General features: G+C 40.8%; 8 protein-coding genes across 8 annotated transcripts; 3 read left to right on the top strand and 5 right to left on the bottom strand.

Moving 5' to 3' along the window:
- Positions 1 to 306: 306 nt before the first annotated feature.
- On the bottom strand, positions 307 to 723 carry LOC105896602 (histone H2A-like). Its single transcript, XM_012823375.3, has one exon. It carries the CDS (start codon positions 721 to 723, stop codon positions 346 to 348), a length of 378 nt encoding a protein of 125 aa, XP_012678829.1. The 3' UTR covers positions 307 to 345.
- A 1,307-nt stretch (positions 724 to 2,030) lies between these two features.
- On the top strand, positions 2,031 to 2,438 carry LOC105892726 (histone H4). The gene has a single exon (XM_012819035.3). It carries the CDS (start codon positions 2,071 to 2,073, stop codon positions 2,380 to 2,382), a length of 312 nt encoding a protein of 103 aa, XP_012674489.1. The 5' UTR covers positions 2,031 to 2,070; the 3' UTR covers positions 2,383 to 2,438.
- Positions 2,439 to 3,597: 1,159 nt separating this feature from the next.
- Positions 3,598 to 4,900, top strand: LOC116219010 (histone H2B 1/2-like). Its single transcript, XM_031561827.1, has one exon. The coding sequence runs from the start codon at positions 3,629 to 3,631 to the stop codon at positions 4,001 to 4,003; it is 375 nt and encodes a 124-aa protein (XP_031417687.1). The 5' UTR covers positions 3,598 to 3,628; the 3' UTR covers positions 4,004 to 4,900.
- Positions 4,525 to 5,222, bottom strand: LOC116219009 (histone H3). The gene has a single exon (XM_031561825.1). The coding sequence runs from the start codon at positions 5,178 to 5,180 to the stop codon at positions 4,770 to 4,772; it is 411 nt and encodes a 136-aa protein (XP_031417685.1). The 5' UTR covers positions 5,181 to 5,222; the 3' UTR covers positions 4,525 to 4,769.
- A 1,014-nt stretch (positions 5,223 to 6,236) lies between these two features.
- Positions 6,237 to 7,049, bottom strand: LOC116219008 (histone H1-like). The gene has a single exon (XM_031561824.2). It carries the CDS (start codon positions 6,978 to 6,980, stop codon positions 6,351 to 6,353), a length of 630 nt encoding a protein of 209 aa, XP_031417684.1. The 5' UTR covers positions 6,981 to 7,049; the 3' UTR covers positions 6,237 to 6,350.
- Positions 7,050 to 9,315: 2,266 nt separating this feature from the next.
- Positions 9,316 to 9,776, bottom strand: LOC116219312 (histone H2A-like). The gene has a single exon (XM_031562498.2). It carries the CDS (start codon positions 9,757 to 9,759, stop codon positions 9,382 to 9,384), a length of 378 nt encoding a protein of 125 aa, XP_031418358.1. The 5' UTR covers positions 9,760 to 9,776; the 3' UTR covers positions 9,316 to 9,381.
- A 9,423-nt stretch (positions 9,777 to 19,199) lies between these two features.
- On the top strand, positions 19,200 to 19,639 carry LOC116219205 (histone H2B 1/2-like). The gene has a single exon (XM_031562311.2). The coding sequence runs from the start codon at positions 19,220 to 19,222 to the stop codon at positions 19,592 to 19,594; it is 375 nt and encodes a 124-aa protein (XP_031418171.1). The 5' UTR covers positions 19,200 to 19,219; the 3' UTR covers positions 19,595 to 19,639.
- Positions 19,640 to 20,439: 800 nt separating this feature from the next.
- Positions 20,440 to 21,146, bottom strand: LOC105896599 (histone H3). The gene has a single exon (XM_012823372.3). It carries the CDS (start codon positions 21,096 to 21,098, stop codon positions 20,688 to 20,690), a length of 411 nt encoding a protein of 136 aa, XP_012678826.1. The 5' UTR covers positions 21,099 to 21,146; the 3' UTR covers positions 20,440 to 20,687.
- Between the last annotated feature and the right edge of the window lie 3,081 nt (positions 21,147 to 24,227).

Genomic DNA, 24,227 nt, shown 5'->3' on the forward strand with positions numbered 1-24,227 from the left:
GGCGTAAATATAAGTTTTGCGTAGAGTGCCGTCATCTACCAGTGGTTGTGCACATTGATTAGCAAAAATTAGTTCTTAATTAAATGCCACAAAAGTGTGTATGGTGAAGGAAACAAACCCAATGCAGGTCAACCGTGACTACTAAGGGGGGGGGGGTCTACGTACTGTATATGCCAAACGGGTGAGGTATTACCGTCCACTCAAATCATGGGCGCGCCAAATACTTTGAATACTGAATTACAAGACTTGAGGGAAAAAGTGGCAATTTCAACAACATGGAATGTAGTTTTTAAGTAATTGGGTGGCTCTTAAAAGAGCCTTTGTTCGATATTTTAGAGGTCAGATTTATTTGGACTTCTCGGTCTTCTTGGGCAGGAGCACAGCCTGGATATTGGGCAGCACACCACCCTGAGCGATGGTCACTCCGCCGAGCAGCTTGTTCAACTCCTCGTCGTTGCGCACAGCCAGCTGCAGATGGCGGGGAATGATACGACTCTTCTTGTTGTCACGGGCAGCGTTGCCGGCCAACTCGAGAATCTCAGCAGTCAGATACTCGAGCACAGCAGCCATGTACACCGGAGCACCAGCTCCAACACGATGGGCATAGTTGCCTTTGCGGAGCAGCCTGTGAACACGGCCCACGGGGAACTGGAGTCCAGCCCTAGATGAGCGAGTCTTGGCCTTAGCTCTAGCCTTTCCTCCAGTTTTGCCTCTGCCGCTCATTTTAGAGTTTCAGTCAGTTTTCCTGAAGACTGAAGTGTGGAGGGCGAGTGAGAGATGGGTGTGGCTTTATTCTCCACTAGCTCAGCGGTGCTCATTGCTTCAGTGGTTTTGGCAAGAATGCTGAGAGCCAATCAACGTGTAGGTCTGTGCTGGACGCCAAAGTCACTTCAATTTGCCGCCTGCTGGATTTTCTTCTTTCTTTTAGCGCGTGATCTCCAAAATCACTGAATATTTGAACGCATGAAATAGTTAAAACGACACATTCCAGTTTAGGTTGCAGCTTGGTTTCCAGATATGTCACTTCAAAGGTCACAATAAACAGGAAGTCCCAAAATCTCCATGTATTGCGAAAAATATTAAAATGAAACAAACTGAAGTGGTTTGGTGATACAAGTCTATTAGATACTTTGTATCATGTTTGATTTATAAAAAAAAGAAAGATGAGCAGAATTATGCAAGCCTATTTCTATTATTTTGGGATAACATCAGCTGTATGTTGTTTACCAAATATAATTGAATAACGTATTTGAGTGTGATTAATTAACACCACAGTGTTTATTTATTATCAGTAACTCTGGCTAAACTTAACTTAAAGATTAACTTTCCTTTCGGGCCCTCAAGCAGGTGAATAACTACTGTCATACCATGTGTGTTCATTGCGAGCATAAAATATGACTTGTTGATTGGTGGTGATTTAAAACCTTGATAGACTTAACATCAACTCAAAATATTGAAAACGTAGCTTGAGCTTGAAGCATAAACTATTCTTTACCACGTAATTTTTTTAATGGAACAATGCGTTTCAAAGACCGCACACCATCACGGGTCGTTGGATAGCGAGAAAGAGGGTTACATACACGACTACTATAAAGAAAGATCCCGTAGCCTTACTATGAAAACAACTATAATAAAGTTGACTGTATGACATTAAAATAATGGAGCTACCAAAGGCCATGGATCCTTCTAATGTTTAGATCGGCCATAATAATTTCATTGCAGACAAAGAGGATTGGGTATTACCGACCACTCAAATTATATGTACTTTGAATACTGAATGACAAAATGTGAAGGGGGGGCTTTTGTGACCTTTACAACAACTTGGAATGTACTTTAAAAAAAATAATTGGATGGCTCTTAAAAGAGCCTTTGTTTGAGATTTTAGGGAGCAGATTTACTTGGATTTCTCAGTCTTCTTGGGCAGCAGCACACAGCCAATACCATAATGGCAAAGTAGGATGGACGGAAGAGGAGGAGTGTTTGTAGTCTTCAAACAGGTCCTCCTAGTGGGAATATCTACTCGTACCACAGTGTGTAGTTGTTACATTTCTGAATACTCAGACTGCAAACATGAGTGGAAGAGGCAAGGGAGGTAAAGGACTCGGAAAGGGGGGCGCAAAGCGTCATCGTAAGGTTCTTCGTGATAACATCCAGGGTATTACAAAGCCCGCCATCAGGCGCCTTGCTCGTCGTGGTGGTGTGAAGCGTATCTCTGGCCTCATCTACGAGGAGACTCGTGGTGTGCTGAAGGTGTTCCTGGAGAATGTCATCCGTGATGCCGTCACCTACACCGAGCATGCTAAGAGAAAGACCGTGACTGCCATGGATGTCGTCTATGCTCTGAAACGCCAGGGTCGTACTCTGTACGGTTTTGGAGGTTAAAAATCAATCATCCCCTTCTGAAACTAAAATCAACGGCTCTTTTAAGAGCCACCCAAATACTTACGTAAAACATGATTCCAAGTATGTTTCTATTGAAAATTAATTGTTAATTACAGATTGGTAGTGTTAAATGACTAATGACGAATACTAATACTGAAAATATTAGATAATGTACAACATACCGCGCAACAGCCATTATAAATGCGTAATGCTTTCTTTTAGTGAGCCATCTCGTTTTAGGTTTTCATTTAAATGTACTTTCACTGATTGCATAGCCATGCTTATCATTAAACAGTAAAACTATATCAGGATATGTAATACCAAGTTCAAAGTACAATTGTATGAGCTGATCCATACCATTCTTATGTAAAGTAGTATGTATTGTTACACCACGTTCTATTGCTCGTAGCTTGACTATTCTCTCCCTTGTACGTCGCTTTGGACAAAAGCGTCTGCTAAACGACTAAATGTGAATCCATGTTGCATGTAGGTGGCGAATAGACCAAGAGTAGTGGGTTTGCAAAAGTATTGTGAGGTAATGCAAAATGTAGGCTATTGCGAGGGAACGCAAAGGTAAATGAAAAGAAACCAATCTCACCATCAAAACCCCACTATGATACTCAGGGGCTCCCTACAAAAGCATACACTGCAAACCTTTTTTTAGTTTTTCCTAATCTGTTTGGTATAACATACAGGAAAACTGAAGATAACTGTAACTCCCGTAATACAAAGGCGCACGCACATGGAAAACAATTATGCTTATCAAATTCACATCTTAGTATTTCTGACATGTAGATATTTTAACTGAAGATAATAAACATTCGGTTATTGAGTCATATGCTGCAACTCACTTTCATGGATGCACGTATAGACTACTTTCATCTTTCCTATACAGACTTTGTCAGTAATAACGATGAACATTTATTGAAAATATTTATCACTTAGAATAAGGCTTAATTAATGAGGGAGGTATGGTATATTGACTTTATTTTAGTCATGTCAAGGTAGCTCAAAACGTGCGGGAAGATAACAAAAGAAGGGGAAGTGCGGGCTAAACTATCTTTCTGTGGGTGGAGCCGTCTTATTCGACGGACCCGCCCATGCGCTTCAAAGTAACCAACCATCGTCTGGGATTCTGGTCATGGCTGACCTAGGTGATATATTAGCATAGAGTGCGGTATATAAATAGGTGGCACGTCATTATGCAATATTTCAGTTCCATCTGAATCCTCATACAGATAGCATCATGCCTGAGCCAGCAAAGCCCGCCCCGAAGAAGGGTTCCAAGAAAGCCGTGACAAAGACCACCGCTAAAGGAGGTAAGAAGCGCAGAAAGACCAGGAAGGAAAGCTATGCCATCTACGTGTACAAGGTCCTGAAGCAGGTCCATCCCGACACCGGTATTTCCTCCAAGGCCATGGGTATCATGAACTCGTTCGTGAATGACATCTTCGAGCGTATCGCTGGAGAGTCTTCCCGTTTGGCTCACTACAACAAGCGCTCCACCATCACCTCCAGGGAGATCCAGACTGCAGTACGTCTGCTTCTGCCCGGTGAGCTTGCTAAGCACGCCGTCTCTGAGGGAACCAAGGCCGTCACCAAGTACACCAGCTCCAAGTAAAGCGTTCAACGCTTTCTAACACAAAGGCTCTTTTAAGAGCCACCCACATTGTCTTTGAAAAGCAACTTCAACATTATCAAAATTGCCGCGTGTTTTCAGGATATTCCGTTAGAGTGGGGTATGCTATCTACTTTCGGAAAATGAAATAGCAGACTACAATTAAACAGCATTGCAATATCTAAACGATGAATCATTTTGGCTGAAGTTTAAAATGGAACAGCCTACCTAGTTTTGCAATGTCACCATACTATGTGAGTAAGTGTAGATGACTCTATACAGTGTCCGCAACAAAAAAAGCAACCCCAACGCTTTCAGATGTCTTTTTCGTTAACAACAGGCGTGTGGCAAGGAGTTGCAGAGTCTGTTTTATTTTCTGTTTTTATTTGATGCGCATGAAAGTAGACATCACTGTGCACGTACATTCTTTGCTGCTGTAGTGTGTATGGTATATAGAGAATTTAGCAGGAAATAGAAACAGACCACTTAATCTCGGTTATTCTAGTGTCGGCCTTAATTACGTCCTTCCTGAAGCCGGTCATGCTTTTGACTTGTGTAGGAAAACCAGTGACGACCTCAAAGCAGCAAACCTAGTGGGTTTCAACCGTGCCTTCTACTAGGGGGCTAAACGTAATGTAGGATAGTATAGCATGTGCGTGGGCTATTATATAGCGTGTGTACAACACTGGAGGAAATTGGCCTTTTTCAGGAGTTATTGAGGTGGCTCTTAAAAGAGCCTTTTGTTTTTCTTGACGTTGTCGGGATCAACTTAAGCACGCTCCCCGCGGATGCGACGGGCCAGCTGGATGTCTTTGGGCATGATGGTCACCCTCTTGGCGTGGATGGCGCACAGGTTGGTGTCCTCAAATAGACCAACCAGGTACGCCTCGCTGGCCTCCTGAAGAGCCATGACAGCAGAGCTCTGGAAGCGCAGATCGGTCTTGAAGTCCTGGGCAATTTCCCTGACCAGACGCTGGAAAGGCAGCTTGCGGATCAGCAGCTCAGTGGATTTCTGGTAGCGACGGATCTCTCTGAGAGCCACTGTGCCAGGCCTGTAACGATGAGGCTTCTTCACTCCTCCAGTCGCTGGTGCGCTTTTGCGAGCAGCCTTGGTGGCGAGCTGCTTTCGCGGAGCCTTTCCTCCGGTGGATTTACGGGCGGTTTGCTTAGTTCTTGCCATTGCAAAGTCTGCTTCAGTTAAGGAAGTGGCCGTTCACAAGCAAGCACGGTATTTAAAGGTTACAACCTCGACCAGCCCCCTGATGACGTTTACTTGTTGGTTGCCGCTGATTGGTGTTCAACGCCCGGCTTCTGGTGGCGCCTAAAAATCAAAGTACAAAGCCCTTCTCCTACTTTACGAGCGTTTTTGCGATTATTCATCTACAGAAATTCGTTCAGTACATAGGCATGACGTACAAAATCTATAATCTTATCCAGCAATTACAAGCAGTGCTTGCTGCATTTTTTATTTACACGTTTGTCAATATCTTTATATATAGGCAGTCAATGCCGTATGCTATTAAACCTTAATTATATTGGTATTATCGAAATTATGAAACCAAATTTCAAAGAATAAAGGGTCGTTATGATAGGCAAAAAAAGGCGGCAGGGAGACAAAAAAATCCGGCTACTAATTTATTTGCCCTCCACCAGGTGAAAAACCAAAGGAGAGGAAAATAAACAAAAAGACTGATAATCTGAATTGCAAATATATCTCATACAGCTTATACTTACAAAACAGCTGTATATGTAAAGCCAGTAGCACAGCTTAGGACAAATGTCCCTAAACACAGATGACAAAATTATATTAGAAATCACACATCTCTGAATATACTATCGCAGAGCACACCCTACACATTGGTATGTATGACAGGCACGGCTTTTGTGGTGTGCCAGTGTGAACATTTTGGTTAACATCATCGGCTTTGGCTATTGATATAATATTTGTATATATTAAATTATGGGTAGTCTGTACAGCCCATTGCGTATGGAAAGGGGGTCATACTTAACGACTGCACTACTACTAACAGCTTTTTCTCTGTCGGCATAGATGCATTCAAATGAAATTGAGTGGCACTCAAGGAGCCTTTTTGATTGCAATATACAACGACGTGCAAAATCTACCACTTAGATTTTACCACCACCAGTGTAGAAAGAGATGAAATCATATGAAATGTTGAGTTGCTCTTAGAAGAGCTTTGACTGTAACATACAGTATGACATGCAAAATCTACTTTTTCTTAGATTTTACCATGACAAGTGTTGGAAGAGATGCATTCATATGAAATTTTGGGTGGCTCTTAAAAGAGCCTTTTTTTAACTACATTGAGCAGCACGTGAAGTGCAACATTTACTTCTTTTTAGGGGCAGCCTTTTTCGCTTTGGTGGCTTTAGGCTTGGCCACCTTGGGTTTCGCTGCTTTAACTTTCTTGGGGCTCTTAGCTGCCTTCTTGGGTGCGACGGGCTTTGTGGCCTTCTTGGGTGCGACGGGCTTTGTGGCCTTCTTGGGGCTCTTCGTTGCCTTCTTAGGCGTAGCGGGTTTCTTGGCTTTCTTCGGAGACTTCTTTGCAGCAGGTGCGGGCTTCTTCGCCACTGCCTTCTTGGGCTTCTTTGCTACAGCGGGCTTCTTTGCTGCCGGCTTCTTGGCTTTGACGGGAGCCTTCTTCGCAGGCTTCTTCACCTCTGCCTGTTTGTTCAGCTTGAAGGAGCCGGACGCGCCAGTTCCTTTAGTCTGAACCAGTGTACCCTTTGAGACGAGACTCTTGATGGCCACCTTGACACGAGCGTTGTTCTTTTCCACGTCGTATCCACCAGCAGCCAAAGCCTTCTTTAGGGCAGCCAGAGAAACTCCCTTCTTCTCCTTGGATGCAGTAATAGATTTGACGATGAGCTCGCCCACACTCGGTCCGGTTTTTTTGGGCCGTGGTGCCTTCTTCTTGGGAGACTTAGCAGGCGGGGCAGCTGGGGCAACTTCAGCCATAGTAACGTGATGTCTTACGATCAGAGTACGAGACAGTTGTGTGAATGAGTACCACGAGTAGCCAGCGGGTTGTACTTAAAATCAGCATGAGAACCGTTGAGACTCAACTGAAAGAGCTCTCCGTTCCTCTCTTCCGTGATGGACTCGCTTGTGTTTTCTCCACTCGCATTTTGTAACAAAATATGACTAACGAAACAAAATGTAAGGATATGAAGATGTCGGTTGTAAAGTTCACGGCTTGCACTTTAAAGCAAACGTAAACTACCTCGCATTTTCCCCCGTTCCGTGTTTTAACGAACAGACAACCGCAGAAGTGACAGGGGCGTCGTGGCAACCCATATTTGTTTTCTGAGGAAAACTCATCCAAAAAAGTAATAAAATCACATGGCATTTGCACCTCGGTGAGGAATAGAACAAACCTGCACCTATATAACCCGTAGAATCGGTAATAAAGTACCCTGTGCGAATCTGTGCTTTTCAGATGGGATCTGTTTGGACTTAGTGAAACACATGGATGCCAGACATATTCAGCCGATCCGACATCACAGCAGACACACATCTCTAATGGGAATGCGGACATTTAGAACATTTATTGGTAACAAACACTTTTAACGCCTTCGTAAATACAGATTAATTTGAAGACAAGCAAAGGTGTAGCCCATATTGGTTTATACAGTTCGTGCGTTTGGGACGATTTCAGGTTTGTAGGTCAACACTGACACTTATCCTGAAAAGACATCAGGTTCAAATGAAAAAACTTTATCTGTACTGTATTTTTTTTTTTTTTACTCTAATTGTAACCTGTACTGGATACAGAATGTTATGTTTGTCTGATATTTTCTGAGCTTACAGTGTTATGCACACTACTGTAGTAGCATGAAAACTGGGAACTGTTTTGTTGTGATTCTCCATGTTGACTGCTTTGGTTGTATGAGAAATTAATAATATTTTCTGCAGCATTGGTCTTGTGTAATGTTTAGTGAATTTATTGTATATTTGCACTTTCTCTGTGTACTTCACTTACACTACTCTAATCACTGAGAAGTAGAATTGCAAAAAGTGTGAGGTTGCTTATAGTGGTGCAAATCTGGGCCGATGTTTTGCTCCTTGAGTGTAAGGTTTTGATAATTGTGTAATACTTTTGATTTTAGTGTTTATGCAATCGTAAAAAACTGTATTGTATATTTGCACTTTTTCTGTGTACTTCAATTACACTACTCTAATCACTGAGAAGTAGAATAGCTAAAAGTGTTTTAGGTTTGCAACAGCAGTGTGTAACTTATTCAAACAGAATGAAGTCATATGAAACGTGTGTGTATGGTAACATATTGGTTTTGATAAATGAGTGTATAGTTTTTACAAGAGTGTTTCATTTAGCAAAGGATGTGAAGTGTTCTGCTAATTTGGGTGTGTGAATGTGCTAATTGTGTGTAGTGTTTTGGGCCCTTTTTTAACAAATGTGCTTAAGCAATCGAGAAAAACTGTAATGATATTGTTCCATATATCATGGTATAGTGTAGGCGTGGATAGGTTGCAGGACTGGGAGGAAGTTAAACGATAAGAGATATTACTTACTACAGGTGTACATGTTATAAGATTGCATGCCTTTGCATCATCCGGTATTTCTGTTGGATTGCCTACACACTAAACCCTGGCCTTACTAGCAAGGCACAATAGACTTACAGTCTAAACTAGAAGTCCCACTTAGTCCAGGTCATACTCCATCATCTGCAGTTGGCTGTACGTAACGACGATGAGTTGAACAAATTGCTTGGTGGAGTCACCATCGCACAGGGTGGCTCAGAGCTGGTGGTTAACTTACATTTTCTACTCCCCTGACGTTTGATGGCAGTAGTTACTAGTTACGATTTTACACAAGCTTTTAAAGTACAACACATTGTTAAAGAAGGCTTCACAGAGACCCTGGCCTGAACAACAAGAGGCTCACGAAAAAGGTTAGACAATTTAGGCTTCAACAGGACGTTTCTGAATGGTTAGTTAACTTGATGTCACCTCGACAATTCTTTTTGTATGTTTATGCATTGGCTGCGTGAGGTCATGTGGTCTTTCTGGCTGTATCGAGGACAACCCAATGATAGTGACTTCGAGTGTCTAAATATAGTGTGTTTATGTACGAGTATGTACAAAATACAAGTCACTGGCTGTGAAAAGCTAGGTTTCTGGTGTTTACATAAATGCAAACGTCATTGAGCCATGCCTGCACTTGTAAAAAAAAAAAAAAGCAATATAAATGTAAACGATTTAAAATGTATTTGTGCCAATTGGGGGGAAATGCGTGGGGGAGGGGGGTAATGGCACTTTCAGCAACTTGGAATGTACTTTTAAAAAGTAATTGGGTGGCTCTTGAAAGAGCCTTTGTTTGAGATTTAGGCAGGCAGATTTACTTGGATTTCTCGGTCTTCTTGGGCAGGAGCACAGCCTGGATATTGGGCAGCACACCACCCTGAGCGATGGTCACTCCGCCGAGCAGCTTGTTCAACTCCTCGTCGTTGCGCACAGCCAGCTGCAGATGGCGGGGAATGATACGACTCTTCTTGTTGTCACGGGCAGCGTTGCCGGCCAACTCGAGGATCTCAGCAGTCAGATACTCGAGCACAGCAGCCATGTAGACTGGGGCACCAGCCCCAACACGATGGGCATAGTTGCCTTTGCGGAGCAGCCTATGAACACGGCCCACGGGGAACTGGAGTCCAGCCCTGGAAGAGCGAGTCTTGGCCTTAGCTCTAGCCTTTCCTCCGGTTTTGCCTCTGCCGCTCATATTAGGGATTCAATGGGTTCTTCTGAATACTGAAGTGAAGCAAGTGAAAGAGGGGAGTGTATTTATTCTCCTCTAGCTCAGCGTTGCTCATTGCCTCAGTGGTTGAGGCGAGAATACTGAGAGCCAATCAACGCGTAGGTCTGTGCGGGACGACAAAGTCGCTTCATTTTGGCGCCTGCTGAATTTCCTTCTTCCTTTTAGTGCGTGATCTCCAAAATCACTGAATATTTTAACGCATGAAATAGTTAAAACGACACCTTCCAGTTTAGGTTGCAGCTTGGTTTCCAGATATGTCAGCTTAATGGTCACAATAAACACGGGAAGTCCCAGAATCTGCATGTATTGCGAACACTATTAAAATGGAACAAACTGAAGTGGTTTGGTGATACAAGCCGGTCTATTAGATACTTTGTATCATGTTTGATTTATAAAAAACAAAAAACGATGAGCAGAATTCTGCAAGCCTATTAATATTATTTAGGGATAACATCAGCTGTATGTCATTTACCAAATAGAATTGAATAACTTAGTTCAGTGTGATTTATTAACACCACACTGTTTATTTTTTATCAGTCACTCTGGCAAAACTTCACTTAAAGATTAACTTCCCTTTCGGGCCCTCAAGCAGGTGAATAACTACTGTCATACCATGTGTGGTCATTACGAGCATAACATATGACTTAATTGGTTGGTGGTGATTTAAAACCTTGATAGACTTAACATCTTCAACTGAAGATATTGCAAACGTAGCTGGAGCTTGAAGCATAAATGACTCATTACGACTTACTTTTTTCTATTGGAACAATGCGTCTGGAAGAGCGCACACCATCACGGGTCGTTGGATAGCGAGAAAGAGGGTTGCATACACTACTTAGAAATATCCTGTAGCCTTACTATGAAAACAACTATAATAAAAATGACTGTATGCCATTAAAATAATCGAGCTACAAAAGGCCATGGATCATTCTAGTGTTTCGATCGGTCATAATCATTTCATTGCAGTCAAAGAGGATTGGTATTAGCGTCCACTCAACTTATAAGCACTTTGAATACTGAATAACATGATGTGAAGGGGGCTTTGTGCCCATTACAACTTGGAATGTACTTTTAAAAAGTAATTTGGTGGCTCTTAAAAGAGCCTTTTCTTGAGATTTAGGCAGGCAGATTTACTTGGATTTCTCGGTCTTCTTGGGCAGGAGCACAGCCTGGATATTGGGCAGCACACCACCCTGAGCGATGGTCACTCCGCCGAGCAGGCCTGTTTACAGTACTGTTCTCTGTGAAATAAAACTTTTTTTGCTGCATATTTGTGTTATGTTTGACTATGAAAAAAGTAGGATTACACTACACAAGGAGAAATGGCTCATTCTCCAGAGTCATTGTCATTCATATGGTGTGTTCCATTTTCTATGATTGTGTTTTCAATTTCGCACATCAGTGTGCTGTAAATGCTTGGGAGTGTGCAGCAAATGCTTAGTTGTGTGTACTTAATGAATGGTATGTGTGTGCCATTTGTACCAAATGAAAACACGAGTTCCATTTTGTGAACAGTTACAGTTTTTCACGATTGCTAAAACACATTTCTTGAAACAGTCACCCATTTTCTCGAAACTGTAAACACAAAACCTCATCTTCAAGCACTATTTACAAAACCTCTGAATCCTCTTGCAAAATGAAACTTTCGCCTCAAAACTGTTTTACCTGTGCTCAAAATCAAACACTGCTCTCAAATCATAAACAAAGTGATCAAAATGATATACACTTTCAAGCAGTCAGTAAACAATACACCAAAAAATAGAAAACACATTGTTCAAAACACAAAGTTCTCAGGGAGAAGTACATTTTTAATCTCAAAACAAATTTCATATTTATCCGTCATTGTCTTTTGATGAACAAAAACATGTTCTCTCATAGTAGCTACAAATTTATCAGAAATTACTACTCTGCTTTGCTCTAATTTTTGTTGGTTTTCTCTCCTCCTTGTACCCCTATAGTACTGTACCCTGCATCTCACTACTCACACTCACTCTTGTTCTTTGTTGATATGAACCTGCAACCAGTCAAAATCTATTGAGTCAGTACTGTTACTGTAACAAATAGAAAGCACAATGTTCAGGGCCATACAACTTGTTTATTGTACATTATACAGCCTACAATGCACTGTAGGCCTACTACAGTATACACTACTATAGTAAAAGGGACAAAAATCAAAGGAGTCAACATGTCATCAATGTGCTTCTTCTTGTCTTTGGGCTGGGTCAGGCCAGAGAACTTTGTCGACATCACAAGCAATATTTTCTCTCCTGAGGCAACGGGGGAAGAAGCCTCTAATTTCATCAGATATTTCCACTCTTTGTCTTCCTCTGTACTCATCTTCCTCTTTCTTGCCCTCTTCCTCCTCGTCGCCCATCTCGCATACGCACTCGTCCTCGTCCTCTCACATTGTTTCTTCTATCCATTCTCAGACTTTCTCCTTCCCACCCTCAACAACCTACTTGCTCTCTTAACTGGCTTATATTGGTTGTGTCACATCATTTGATACAAGTGAAATCAATTTTGAGTGGTTGTGTTTAATCAATGACATGTTTTCTCTATTTGTATTTGATTGTTTCCACTTGTGTTTACCAGTATTGATGACAAGTGCATTAGAGTGCAGAATGTGTTTTGAGACTAAGAATGTGTTTAGAGTTTTGCTGAAAAGTCTAAGTGAGATCTGAAAATTGTGTTTTACCATGTGAAATAGTTTAAGGTATTGACAACAGACTCCACAATTAGCTAAATGAGTTCAGGCAACTGAGAACTTTTTTCAGCCAATGGATTTTAGTGTTTTAGCAATTGAAAAAAACAGTTACAGTTTGATGGCAAAGAGTCATCTTGCAAAGGGAGTGTCAGGTTTAGCATTTTCTGTGTGAGGTTTTCAGTTTTGTGTGTGCAGTTTTGAGAAAGCCTTTATTGTTTTGAGAAACGTGTGTTAACAATTGTAAAACACTGTAAAGCTTTGAGAATGTAATTTCTGTTTCAAGAATTGAGCCAAAGCTATAATAATCAAAGTTTAACTCATTATTCATCACTGTAGTTAAACTCATCACTCCTCGTCAAGAATATTGTTTTTCTCAAAGCTGATTTATTATGTTGAATAACTGGATGATATGGCAGTGAGTGGGGAAATGACCGTGTTCAAAGCCCTTGCCAAACTGAAACTCCCCTGGTACTCAAAAACTTTCTTCAAGGTTGGCAGGTCTGCCACAGCTTACAGAAAAACCTTTATCCACCCGGGTTTGAATAATGCATGACTGTTGCCGTACTGAAGTTGTAAGAAAGGCAGAAAGAGTTACAGTTTTTCTCGATTGTTTACACACAAAAACTGGAACTTATGAGACAATGACCACAACCTGTAACTCATGTGCCAACTCCCTAAACCAATTCTGCTAAACTATAAGCACAATTATCTGCTTTAGACCCAGATTTTAATTGTTAGCCACACTTTCTTCAAAACACAACACACAATTATCTGCTTTAAACACAGATTTCAATTGTAAATCACACTTTCTTCAAAACACAACACACAATCCTCTCTACTTTGCACACTTCATCAATGCCAAAACCTCCTTGTGTTCAGACAGAACACACTGCTATTCAAATGGCAAAAATTCCATTTCCAAGGCTGTGCAATTTGAAATCAAAGCTTTAGCAATATAAGGGCCACAGGTGAGCTCCTGTCCAGTTTGGAGAACAATGGATGGCAACATGAAAGGTAGAAGAGATCAGAGAGGCAGAGGAGTGAGGGTAAGAGGACGAGGACGAGGACGAGGAGGACGAGGAGGAAGAGGAAGAGGAAGAGGAAGAGGATGAGCAAGAGCAAGAGCAAGAAGGAGAGCCATTATCTCTGATGAGATTCGGGCCACTGTGGTTTGACCATGCAGGAGGCTGGCCAAAGGGTTCAACCAAACATAAGCCGCTTCTCAGTTGCATCCATTCTCCGGACATTCAGAAGAGAGAATAGGAAAAAAACACTACTATGACAGGAAAACACTAGTTTGAATGCCTTATCAGGAGCATAGTGTTCTTGTTTTTAGAGTATTTTACATTGTACTGTATTTGTAAAATTAAACAAATACAAAGTGCAACCATCGATGACCAAGACATATTCCTAAACATAAATACAGTGAGCCTAGCCACAGTGGACCATGTTCTAAGGCGGAACACCGCAAGAATGAAGCAGGTGTACAGGGTGCCTTTTGACAGAAACTCCGACAGAGACAAACAATTATGCGATGACTATGCGCAAGTAAGTCATATACATTTCCACAACGGATTGCGTCCTATCAGCACTGACACATTATTTTTAAGTGTTTCACAACACTGTGTAGGTCTATTTCTGATACAATATTGTCATGTTTGTTTCAGAGAGTTCTTGAGCTAGAACAGGATGCAGCCTAGTTTTTTTTTGTCCTTTTTTTATTTTACATTTTTCTTTCTTTTTTTTGTTGACTGTACTGGCCTATATCCTATTGTTTGTTCTGTGCAAATCATTTACACATTCAGTTGTGTTTGCTGTGATGTATAGGCTACAGCACTTTTGGAAAAAATAAAGAAATATTTTTGTTGTTATTGTATATTTGTTTGTTACTTTATATTTGAGTAAGAACATACAGTTATATTTTACAGGAGTAAGCGTACAGTAACACTGAACATGAAAAGGCATAATGCTCCTGATAAGGCCTTCATAGTAGTGTTTTCCATTTACAGTTTTTCTCGATTGATTACATTCAAAAACTGGAACTTATGGCACAATGACCACAACCTGTAACTCATGTGCCAACTCCCTAAACCAATTCTGCTAAACTATAAGCACAATTATGTGCTTTAGACACAGATTTCAATTGTTAACCGCACTTTCTTCAACTCACAACACACAATTATCTGCTTTAGACACAAATTTCAATTGTTAACCACACTTTCTTCAAAACACTAAACACCATCCTCTCTACTTTGTACACTTCATCAATGCCAAAACCTCCTTGTGTTCAGACAGAACACACTGCTATTCAATTGGCAAAACTTCCATTTCCAAGGCTGTTGTGCAATTTGAAATCAAAGCTTTAGCAATATGATGGCCACAGGTTAGCTCCTGGTTTGGAGAACAATTGATGGCAACATTGAAGTGAGAGGTGATCAGAAAGGCAGAGGAGTGAGAGTAAGAGGAGGAGGAGGAGGAGGAAGAGGATGAAGAGAAAGAGCAAGAAGGAGAGCCATTATCTCTGATGAGATTCGGGCCACTGTGGTCAACCCTGTGGTCAACCATGGTTTGACCATGCAGGAGGCTGGCCAGAGGGTTCAACCAAATATAAGCCGCTTCTCAGTTGCATCCATTCTCTGGACATTCAGAAGAGGGAATAGGTAAGAAACACTACTATGACAGGAAAACACTAGTTTGAATGCCTTATCAGGAGCATAGTATTCTTGTATTTTCCATTGTACTGTATCTGTAAAATTACGTAAACAAATACAAAGTGCAACCATTGATGACCAAGACTAATTCCTAAACATCAATACAGTGAGCCTAGCCACAGTGGACTGTGTTCTAAGGCGGAACACCTTGAGAATAAAGCAGGTGTACAGGGTGCCTTTTGTCAGAAACTCCGACAGTCAAACAGTTATGCTATGACTATGTGCAAGTAAGTCATATACATTTCCACAACTGATTGCGTCCTATCAGCACTGACACATTACTGTACTGTATTGCAATCCAATCCAATGTTACAGTTTTTCTCGATTGCTTACACACATGAAGCATGCCTCGTTTTCTCAAAACTCTAAACACAAATCCCTAAACCACTCACACAAAATGCAACAACATTCACAACACTGTGTAGGTCTATTTCTGATAGCACATTGTCAATATTGTCTTGAGCTAGAACAGGATGCAGTAGTTTTTTGTCCTTTTTTATTTTACATTTTTCTTTCTTTTTTTGTTGACTGTACTGGCCTATATCCTATTGTTTGTTCTGTGCAAATCATTTACACATTCATTTGTGTTTGCTGTGATGTATAGGCTACAGCACTTTTGGAAAAAATAAAGAAATATTTTAGTTGTTACTGTATATTTGTGTGTTGTTTTATATTTGCGTAAAAACATTATACAGTTATATTTTACTAAAGGAGTAAGCGTATAGTAACATAATGTTCCTGATAAGGCCTTCATACTGGTGTTTTCCCATTTCATAGTAGTGTTTTCCATTGAGCACATCAGTGTTGAAATGGACAAGGACCTTTGATTTATTCTTTAGGAACCATGCCGATGCCTGACTTTTAATGTTGTGTGACGTTGTTGAAGTTCAAGTTCAACATTAATAGCGATTGAATTACCCTTGTGTCGTGTAATCGCTAGCGGTAAATAAGCGTTAATAACTTGAATGACTGATTAAGGATATATGTTACACATCACAAACACACGTAATCGATGGGTTTTGGGGGAAATTAGGTAATTGGTTAGCTTACATTTACATTAACATTTAGTCATTTAGCAGACGCTTTTATCCAAAGCGACTTACATATGTGTGACTTACAATGTATACACATTTTACATTTTACATTTACACTGATGGCACACTGCACATCAGGAGCAATTAGGGGTTCAGTGTCTTGCTCAAGGACGCTTCGACAGGGAATTGAACTAGCAACCTTCTGATTACTAAACGACTTCTCTACCACTGTACCACTGTCGCTCCTGCCTAAATTGCAGTATCTTAGGCGAGCTAATTGACCTGGCTAGCTATAGCGGAACTAACAGTGCTAGCTTTGTGTTTGGTCATATAGCTTCGTAAAAGTTCAGTTAACAAGTTACTTGTGTGTTTAGTTGTATGACTTCGTAAAAGTTCGTTTAATAAGTCAATTGAGCATTAAGCCACCTGACTATAATGGGTCTATTCATATCAGCATGCTAACGTTAGACTTATTAGCAGCCAGGCTAGCTAGCTACTATGTGTTCCAATGGATTGTTGGTCTAAGCGTTAGCTTCAGTTAAGACCTACGTGTACCACATGAACAACTAACCGAGTCAATGTAGACATATAAAAAGTTGTGTAGATAGCTTTATTCACATAAGCCGTATAACTTCACAAAAATAATAATAATTTAAAGAAAACCGATCGTTTGCATGTGAGGCGATCAACACAACTTCTCAACTAAAAAGTAAAGGTCCTTGTCCATGTCTGTTGAAAAGTTTTATCCAACCAGAGACCGGATTAAAGTGACGACATCCGGTTTTAATACACATTCCTTAGCCATACGTTTTCCCTACCGACAGTATTATCAGGAACATGTGGTGACTAAGAGATACCGGCTCTGCCACCATCATAGAAAGTGAACCAGAAATGCAAGGGTTAAGTCTAGGCCTTTTCACAAGGATTTTCGTCACATTAAGTTAGACAGGAACTGAGAAATAAAGTATGTTACAACTGTCCCCTTGTTGCAACTGTACCCGGTCTCTTGTACATTGATACAGTCACCAAAACGTTTCTGTCCTATAAAATGTATCGACATGTATTACAATATATCTATTTTCAGTGCTACTTCGTCAAGGCATAACGCATGCTGTGGCGCATCACAGTGACGTACTATGTGCTGCATGTTCGCGCCAATACCATAATGACAAAGTAGGATGGACGGAAGAGGAGGAGTGTTTGTAGTCTTCAAATAGGTCCTCCTGGTAGGAATATACACTCGTACCACAGAGTGGAGTTGTTACATTTCTGAAAACTCAGACTGCAAACATGAGTGGAAGAGGCAAGGGAGGTAAAGGACTCGGTAAGGGGGGCGCCAAGCGCCATCGTAAAGTGCTTCGTGATAACATCCAGGGAATCACGAAACCCGCCATCAGGCGTCTTGCTCGTCGTGGCGGTGTGAAGCGTATCTCTGGCCTTATCTATGAGGAGACCCGTGGTGTGCTGAAGGTTTTCCTGGAGAATGTCATCCGTGATGCCGTCACCTACACCGAGCATGCTAAGAGAAAGACCGTGACCGCAATGGATGTCGTCTATGCTCTGAAACGCCAGGGACGTACTCTCTACGGTTTCGGAGGTTAAGTCATCCTGTTCTGGAACAAAACCCAAAGGCTCTTTTAAGAGCCACCCAAATACGTCTGTGAAACATGATTCCAATTTGAAACGTTACTTAAAGGCTTATGGAACAAGTTGTACAACATTTTTGGCTGATTTAATTTGGAGAAATATTCGAACACTGACTAAGTAATTATACAACAGCCCTCTATCCATTTTATTTCAATAAGTGCTGACCAGTATTTTCTCGATTTCCCCGCTTTTGAAATGCATTCGTTATCAATCAGTGATTTCCCCGCTTATTTTCTTTTGTTCTCACTAAGACATAAAGCTTTAGGAATTCCCTTTGTTTCGAACTTCGGGAATGAAATGCGTTAATTGCACAGTAGGAGTGGCTTTGGATAAAAGCCTATTAATGCAAATCTATGACGCTCATTTTTCCCGTGTATACAGTATATGTATAGTTTTACGATCATGTTTATGTTTTGCCTCCTACATCACTTTAATGCGTAATGCTTTCTTTTAGTGAGCCCTCATTTTAGGTTTTCATTTAAATGTACTTTCACTGATTATATTGCCATGCTTATCATTAAGCAGTAAAACTATATCTGCATATTTAATGCCAAGTTCAAAGTACAATTATATGAGCTGATCTGTGGCGTTGCATGTAAATTGCAAATAAACCAAGAATAGTGGGATTGCAAAAGGATTGTGAGGTAATGCAAAATGTTAAGAGATTGGAACGCAAAATTAAAACAATCTCACCACCAAAACCCCACTATAAGCATCCCTACATAAGCATACACTGCATAAGGTATAACAAGAAATACAGGACAACTCTCAAGATAACTGTACCTACCCTAACACGAAGACACGCACACATGAAAAAGCATGTATGTCAATTTGGAAAACAATCATGCTTATCAAATTCACATCTTAGTATTTCTGACATGTAGATATTCTAACTGAAGAAAGAAAATGACATGCGGTTATTGAGTCATGTGCTGCAACTCACTTTCATGGATGCACGTATAGGTCACTTTAATCTCTCCTATAGATACTTTGTCAGTGATTACGATAAACATTAATTAAAAATATTTATCACTTAGAATAAGGCAAAATGAATGCGTATATTGACCTTATTTTAGTCATGTCACAGTAGCTCAAAAAGTGCGGGAAGATAACAACAGAAGGGGAAGTGCGGGCTAAACTATCTTTCGGTGGGTGGAGCCGGGTTAGCAGACGGACTCGCCCCTGCGTTTCAAAGTAACCAACCATCGTCTGTGATTCTGGTAATGGCTGGTTTAGGTGATGTATTTGCATAGAGCGCTGTATATATAGAGGTGGCTCACCAATACGCAGTACCGCAGTTCTGTCTGAATCTTCATACGGATATCATCATGCCTGAGCCAGCGAAGCCCGCCCCGAAGAAGGGATCTAAGAAAGCCGTGACCAAGACCACCGCTAAAGGAGGCAAGAAGCGCAGAAAGACCAGGAAGGAAAGCTATGCCATCTACGTGTACAAGGTCCTGAAACAGGTCCATCCCGATACCGGCATCTCCTCCAAGGCCATGGGTATCATGAACTCGTTCGTGAATGACATCTTCGAGCGTATCGCTGGAGAGTCTTCCCGTTTGGCTCACTACAACAAGCGCTCCACCATCACCTCCAGGGAGATCCAGACTGCAGTGCGTTTGCTTCTGCCCGGTGAGCTTGCCAAGCACGCCGTCTCTGAGGGAACCAAGGCCGTCACCAAGTACACCAGCTCTAAGTAAAGTGTTAAACGCTTTTTAACCCAACGGCTCTTTTAAGAGCCACCCACATTGTCTTTGAAAAGCAACATTCTCAAAATTACTATGTTATTTTCAAGAAATTCGACAGGGGGATACGCTTATCTAGTTTCGGAAAATGAAGTAGACTCCTGTATGAAACAATATTTTCAATACCTGTACGATGAATCGAAGTCTGAGTCTGAAAATGAAACGACAGGTTTCAATGTGCGACATAATTGCAATACACGGCGTGTGACATGTCTCACATGTCTAGGCCTAGAACTAATTTTGTATACGGTGCCGTCATCTATCAGATTTGGTTCTTAATTATATGCCATGAAAATAAATGTGTATGGTATAGACATACCACACTCTCGGTAAGGCACTGTTTAGGCCTACAACTAAGTTTTGCATAAGGTGCTATCAATCGTGTGCATGTCTTACAATCGTCCCTGCACTGCAGTGATTCATACTTTATATACATACTTATATATATATATATACATACTTATATATATACACATACTTATATACATACTTTCATTACTAGGAAAAAATACACGTACTGTAGCATAGGTTGAAGCGTACAACTTCAGCTATAATTTGCTATAATACAATTGTTGCCGGGTGTAAAACAATGTAACGCAAAAAGCAGCTCCAACGTTTTCAGATACCACAAGGGTGTTGCAGAATATGTCGCACTGTGTAAAACTATGTAACGATCTTCGTGACGCACTTTAACTGTTTAGACCTACAGCTACAACAACTATTGCGTAAAGTGGCCACCGGTGGTCATGCACATTTTTTAGCATTAATTACATGCCACAAAAAGTGTATGGCATAAATAACTTAACCCAAGCCTGAAATGTAAACAAGCAATACCCTCTGTCATATGTATGAAAATCAGTGCCTTCCTCAAAACCCAAATGGTTTCAACCGTAATTTCTAATGGGGGGAGAAATATACGTACTGTAGCTCAGTACAGTATACTATAATATTACGTGTGTGCACTGGACAGAAAATTAGCTTTTTTCAAGAGTTATTGAGGTGGCTCTTAAAAGAGCCTTTTGTTTTTCTTGACGTTGTCGGGATCAACTTAAGCACGCTCCCCGCGGATGCGACGGGCTAGCTGGATGTCTTTGGGCATGATGGTCACCCTCTTGGCGTGGATGGCGCACAGGTTGGTGTCCTCAAACAGACCAACCAGGTAAGCCTCGCTGGCCTCCTGAAGAGCCATGACAGCAGAGCTCTGGAAGCGCAGATCGGTCTTGAAGTCCTGGGCAATTTCCCTGACCAGACGCTGGAAAGGCAGCTTGCGGATCAGCAGCTCAGTGGACTTCTGGTAGCGACGGATCTCTCTCAGAGCCACTGTGCCGGGCCTGTAACGATGAGGCTTCTTCACTCCTCCGGTCGCTGGTGCGCTTTTGCGAGCAGCCTTGGTGGCGAGCTGCTTTCGCGGAGCCTTTCCTCCGGTGGATTTACGGGCGGTTTGCTTAGTTCTTGCCATTGCAAAGTCTGCTTCAGTGAGAGAAGTGCCCCTAAGCAAGCAAGCACGGTATTTATAGGTTACAACCTCGACCAGCCCCCTGATGACGTTATCTTGTTGGTTGCCGCTGATTGGTATTCATAGCCCTGCTTCCGGTGGCGCCTAAAAATCAAAGTACAAAGCCCATCTCCTACTTTACGAGAGTTTTTGCCATTATTCATCTACAGAAATTCGTTCAGTATATAGGCATGACGTACAAAATCTATAATCTTATCCAGCAGTTACAAGTAGTGTTTGCTTGCATTTTTTAATTTACACATTTGCCAATATCTTTATATTTATAGGCAGTCAACGCCTTATACTACTAAACTTTAATTATATTGGTATTATTATCATTGGTGAGACAGAGACATTGCATTGTGATAAAGATGACTAATTAATTAGTGTGAAACAGGCTCATACTTTTTACTCATATTTGTAGCCTACTAATGGCAATTTATTATAATTACATTACATTTAAGACGAGGAGCCACCACAAGCCTCGAGACCAGAGGAAAATGTGGACCAGGAGACGAAGATGAAAGGACCATGCTAGAAAGTACAGGGATAAAGAGCCACATGCTAAATAATTGTAATCTTAAAAAAAGTATAGGCTATTTTAGAGATCCTTTCAAAGATCTTGCCTGAACAAAAATAACATACCACTGCTTCTAGTGGGCCTTACAATAGTAATGATAATGGTAATAACAATAATATATAATTGGACAGATGATGAGCCAAGTACATCAACTGCAGACAAAGACAAAGAGCCAGAGCCAGACCTAGATAAGAACAGAACAGACTTGGAAAATAGGGAAAGGAGAGACGACACAGAAAGTCAGGACAGGATGCCAACAAGGGAGGATATTGAGATGGAGAGTAAGGTAGAAACCATGAATAAAGATTTAGATTTTTTGCAGAGATTGAGTAATCCATCAGATCCAGCTCATGTACAGAGCAGTAATCTTAAGTACAGTCAGGCCTTTATCACATTTCCACATTCAGTCGGGCCTTGGCGTCCTATTGTGAAGTTACCAAAAATACAGAAGGGCACTCTTTTCAAGCCCACTGATATGATGACTGGCTGGAATATTCTCCACAGAATGATACCATGCTCAAATGAATTGCTGTATTTGAGTGTTTTATTTATTACTATTAATAAAGACCCTGTTCTCAGTTCTCCATACAGTCTGTGTGATTTTTTTTTGCCAGGGGAGGTTGCACTTTTTTCAGGTCAGAGCAATGGCCCTTTAAAATTCCTGTGAACGTCCCTGCTATCTGCAACATACACCTCTCATTTCTATTTTTACTTCACTGTATGTAGCTTAAGTTTTCTGATACGTTAATTTAAATGCAGTCTGTGCAGTCGTAGAACATCTCTAGACAAAGAGTTTGTCGAAACGCGTACCCTTTATTTACAACATGCAAACAGAGGGGACCTAGTTAATTAAGTGTCTTTAACCATCATTGAGTGCATATTTCAACATCACTTGTCACTGTTTGCACTATATGTTTAGTATATTTGACATTGAGTGCATATTTCAACATCACTTGTCACTGTTTGCACTATATGTTTAGTATATTTTACATTGAGTGCATATTTCAACATCACTTGTCACTGTTTGCACTATATGTTTAGTATATTTTACATTGAGTGCATATTTCAACATCACTTGTCACTGTTTGCACTATATGTTTAGTATATTTGACATTGAGTGCATATTTCAACATCACTTGTCACTGTTTGCACTATATGTTTAGTATATTTTACTCTATATTTAGTATATTTATATATACTCTGTATAATGTATATTTAGTGTAGTTCGTATATTTACTATATTAAGCATATTTATAGCTTTCTACTTTTGTATAGGTTTAGTATTTGTTCAGAATATTTATGTTAGGTTATGTTAGGTTGTTGTGCGGTGTGTTGTCACAAGAATTGCAGTGCCCAGTCTGACTCTGAGCATCTGACAATAAAATACTTGAAACTTGAAACAGTGGCCTATCAGTGTGACAGAACCTTTTGGCCTTTCACTACTATTGTGTAGATATCTGTTCAATAACTGGTAACCCTTGCATTTGTGGTTTACTTTCTATGATGATGGTGGCAGAGCAGTTACCCCTTAGTCACCACGTGTTAATGATGATACTATAAGCTAACAGGAGCTATTATCAGGGTTAGTATAGGAGAATTAACCCTTCAGTGCATTACTTACAACTGTCATTTTGGCAACAGTCACGCATTATTCAAAACAGGGGTGGATAAAGGTTTTTCTGTAAATGTGGCAGACCTGCCAACCTTGAAGAAAGTTTGAAGGGCAGTTTCAGTTTGGCAGGGGCTTTGCACACGGTCATTTCCCGACCTCCATATCATCCAGTTATTCAACATAATAAATCAGCTATGAAGAAATAATAATACAATAATATATTCTTGACAAGGAGTGATGAGTTTAACTACAGTGATCATTTTAACTATGATTATTGATATGCTATACAAGTTTAGCTGATTAAGGATTTTTATAATATATTAAGGAATTATACTAGCATCTACAGTGGAAGTAACCACCTGTCAAACACATCAAATGTGCAGGCAAATTCATACGCAAAACAACTTTAACAAGTCTATGCCTTTTCACAGAGATTTTCGTGACATTACGTTAGACAGAAACTGAGAAATTAAGTATGTTACAAAGGTCCCCTTGTTGCAACTGTACCCGGTCTCCTGTACATTAATACCATCACCAAAGCATTTCGGTCCTATAAAATGTATCGACATGTATTACAATATATCTATTTTCAGCGCTACTTCGTTCAGGCATAACGCATGCAGGTTGACGTGTCACAGTGACGTACTATGTGCTGCATGTTCGCGCCAATACCATAATGGCAAAGTAGGATGGACGGAAGAGGAGGAGTGTTTGTAGTCGTCAAATAGGTCCTCCTGATGGGAGTAAGAAGTCGTACCACAGTGTAGCGTCGATACATTTCTGAAAACTCAGACTGTTAAGATGAGTGGAAGAGGCAAAGGAGGTAAAGGACTCGGAAAGGGGGGCGCCAAGCGTCATCGTAAAGTACTTCGTGATAACATCCAGGGTATCACAAAGCCTG

This window comes from Clupea harengus, chromosome 24 (genome assembly GCF_900700415.2).
Source record: "Clupea harengus chromosome 24, Ch_v2.0.2, whole genome shotgun sequence".
Taxonomy (NCBI): domain Eukaryota; kingdom Metazoa; phylum Chordata; class Actinopteri; order Clupeiformes; family Clupeidae; genus Clupea; species Clupea harengus.

Coding starts and splice junctions, on each gene's coding strand:
- LOC105896602 (XM_012823375.3), bottom strand. CDS start 723: ATGAGCGGCAGAGGCAAAACTGGAGGAAAGGCTAGAGCTAAGGCCAAG.
- LOC105892726 (XM_012819035.3), top strand. CDS start 2,071: ATGAGTGGAAGAGGCAAGGGAGGTAAAGGACTCGGAAAGGGGGGCGCA.
- LOC116219010 (XM_031561827.1), top strand. CDS start 3,629: ATGCCTGAGCCAGCAAAGCCCGCCCCGAAGAAGGGTTCCAAGAAAGCC.
- LOC116219009 (XM_031561825.1), bottom strand. CDS start 5,180: ATGGCAAGAACTAAGCAAACCGCCCGTAAATCCACCGGAGGAAAGGCT.
- LOC116219008 (XM_031561824.2), bottom strand. CDS start 6,980: ATGGCTGAAGTTGCCCCAGCTGCCCCGCCTGCTAAGTCTCCCAAGAAG.
- LOC116219312 (XM_031562498.2), bottom strand. CDS start 9,759: ATGAGCGGCAGAGGCAAAACCGGAGGAAAGGCTAGAGCTAAGGCCAAG.
- LOC116219205 (XM_031562311.2), top strand. CDS start 19,220: ATGCCTGAGCCAGCGAAGCCCGCCCCGAAGAAGGGATCTAAGAAAGCC.
- LOC105896599 (XM_012823372.3), bottom strand. CDS start 21,098: ATGGCAAGAACTAAGCAAACCGCCCGTAAATCCACCGGAGGAAAGGCT.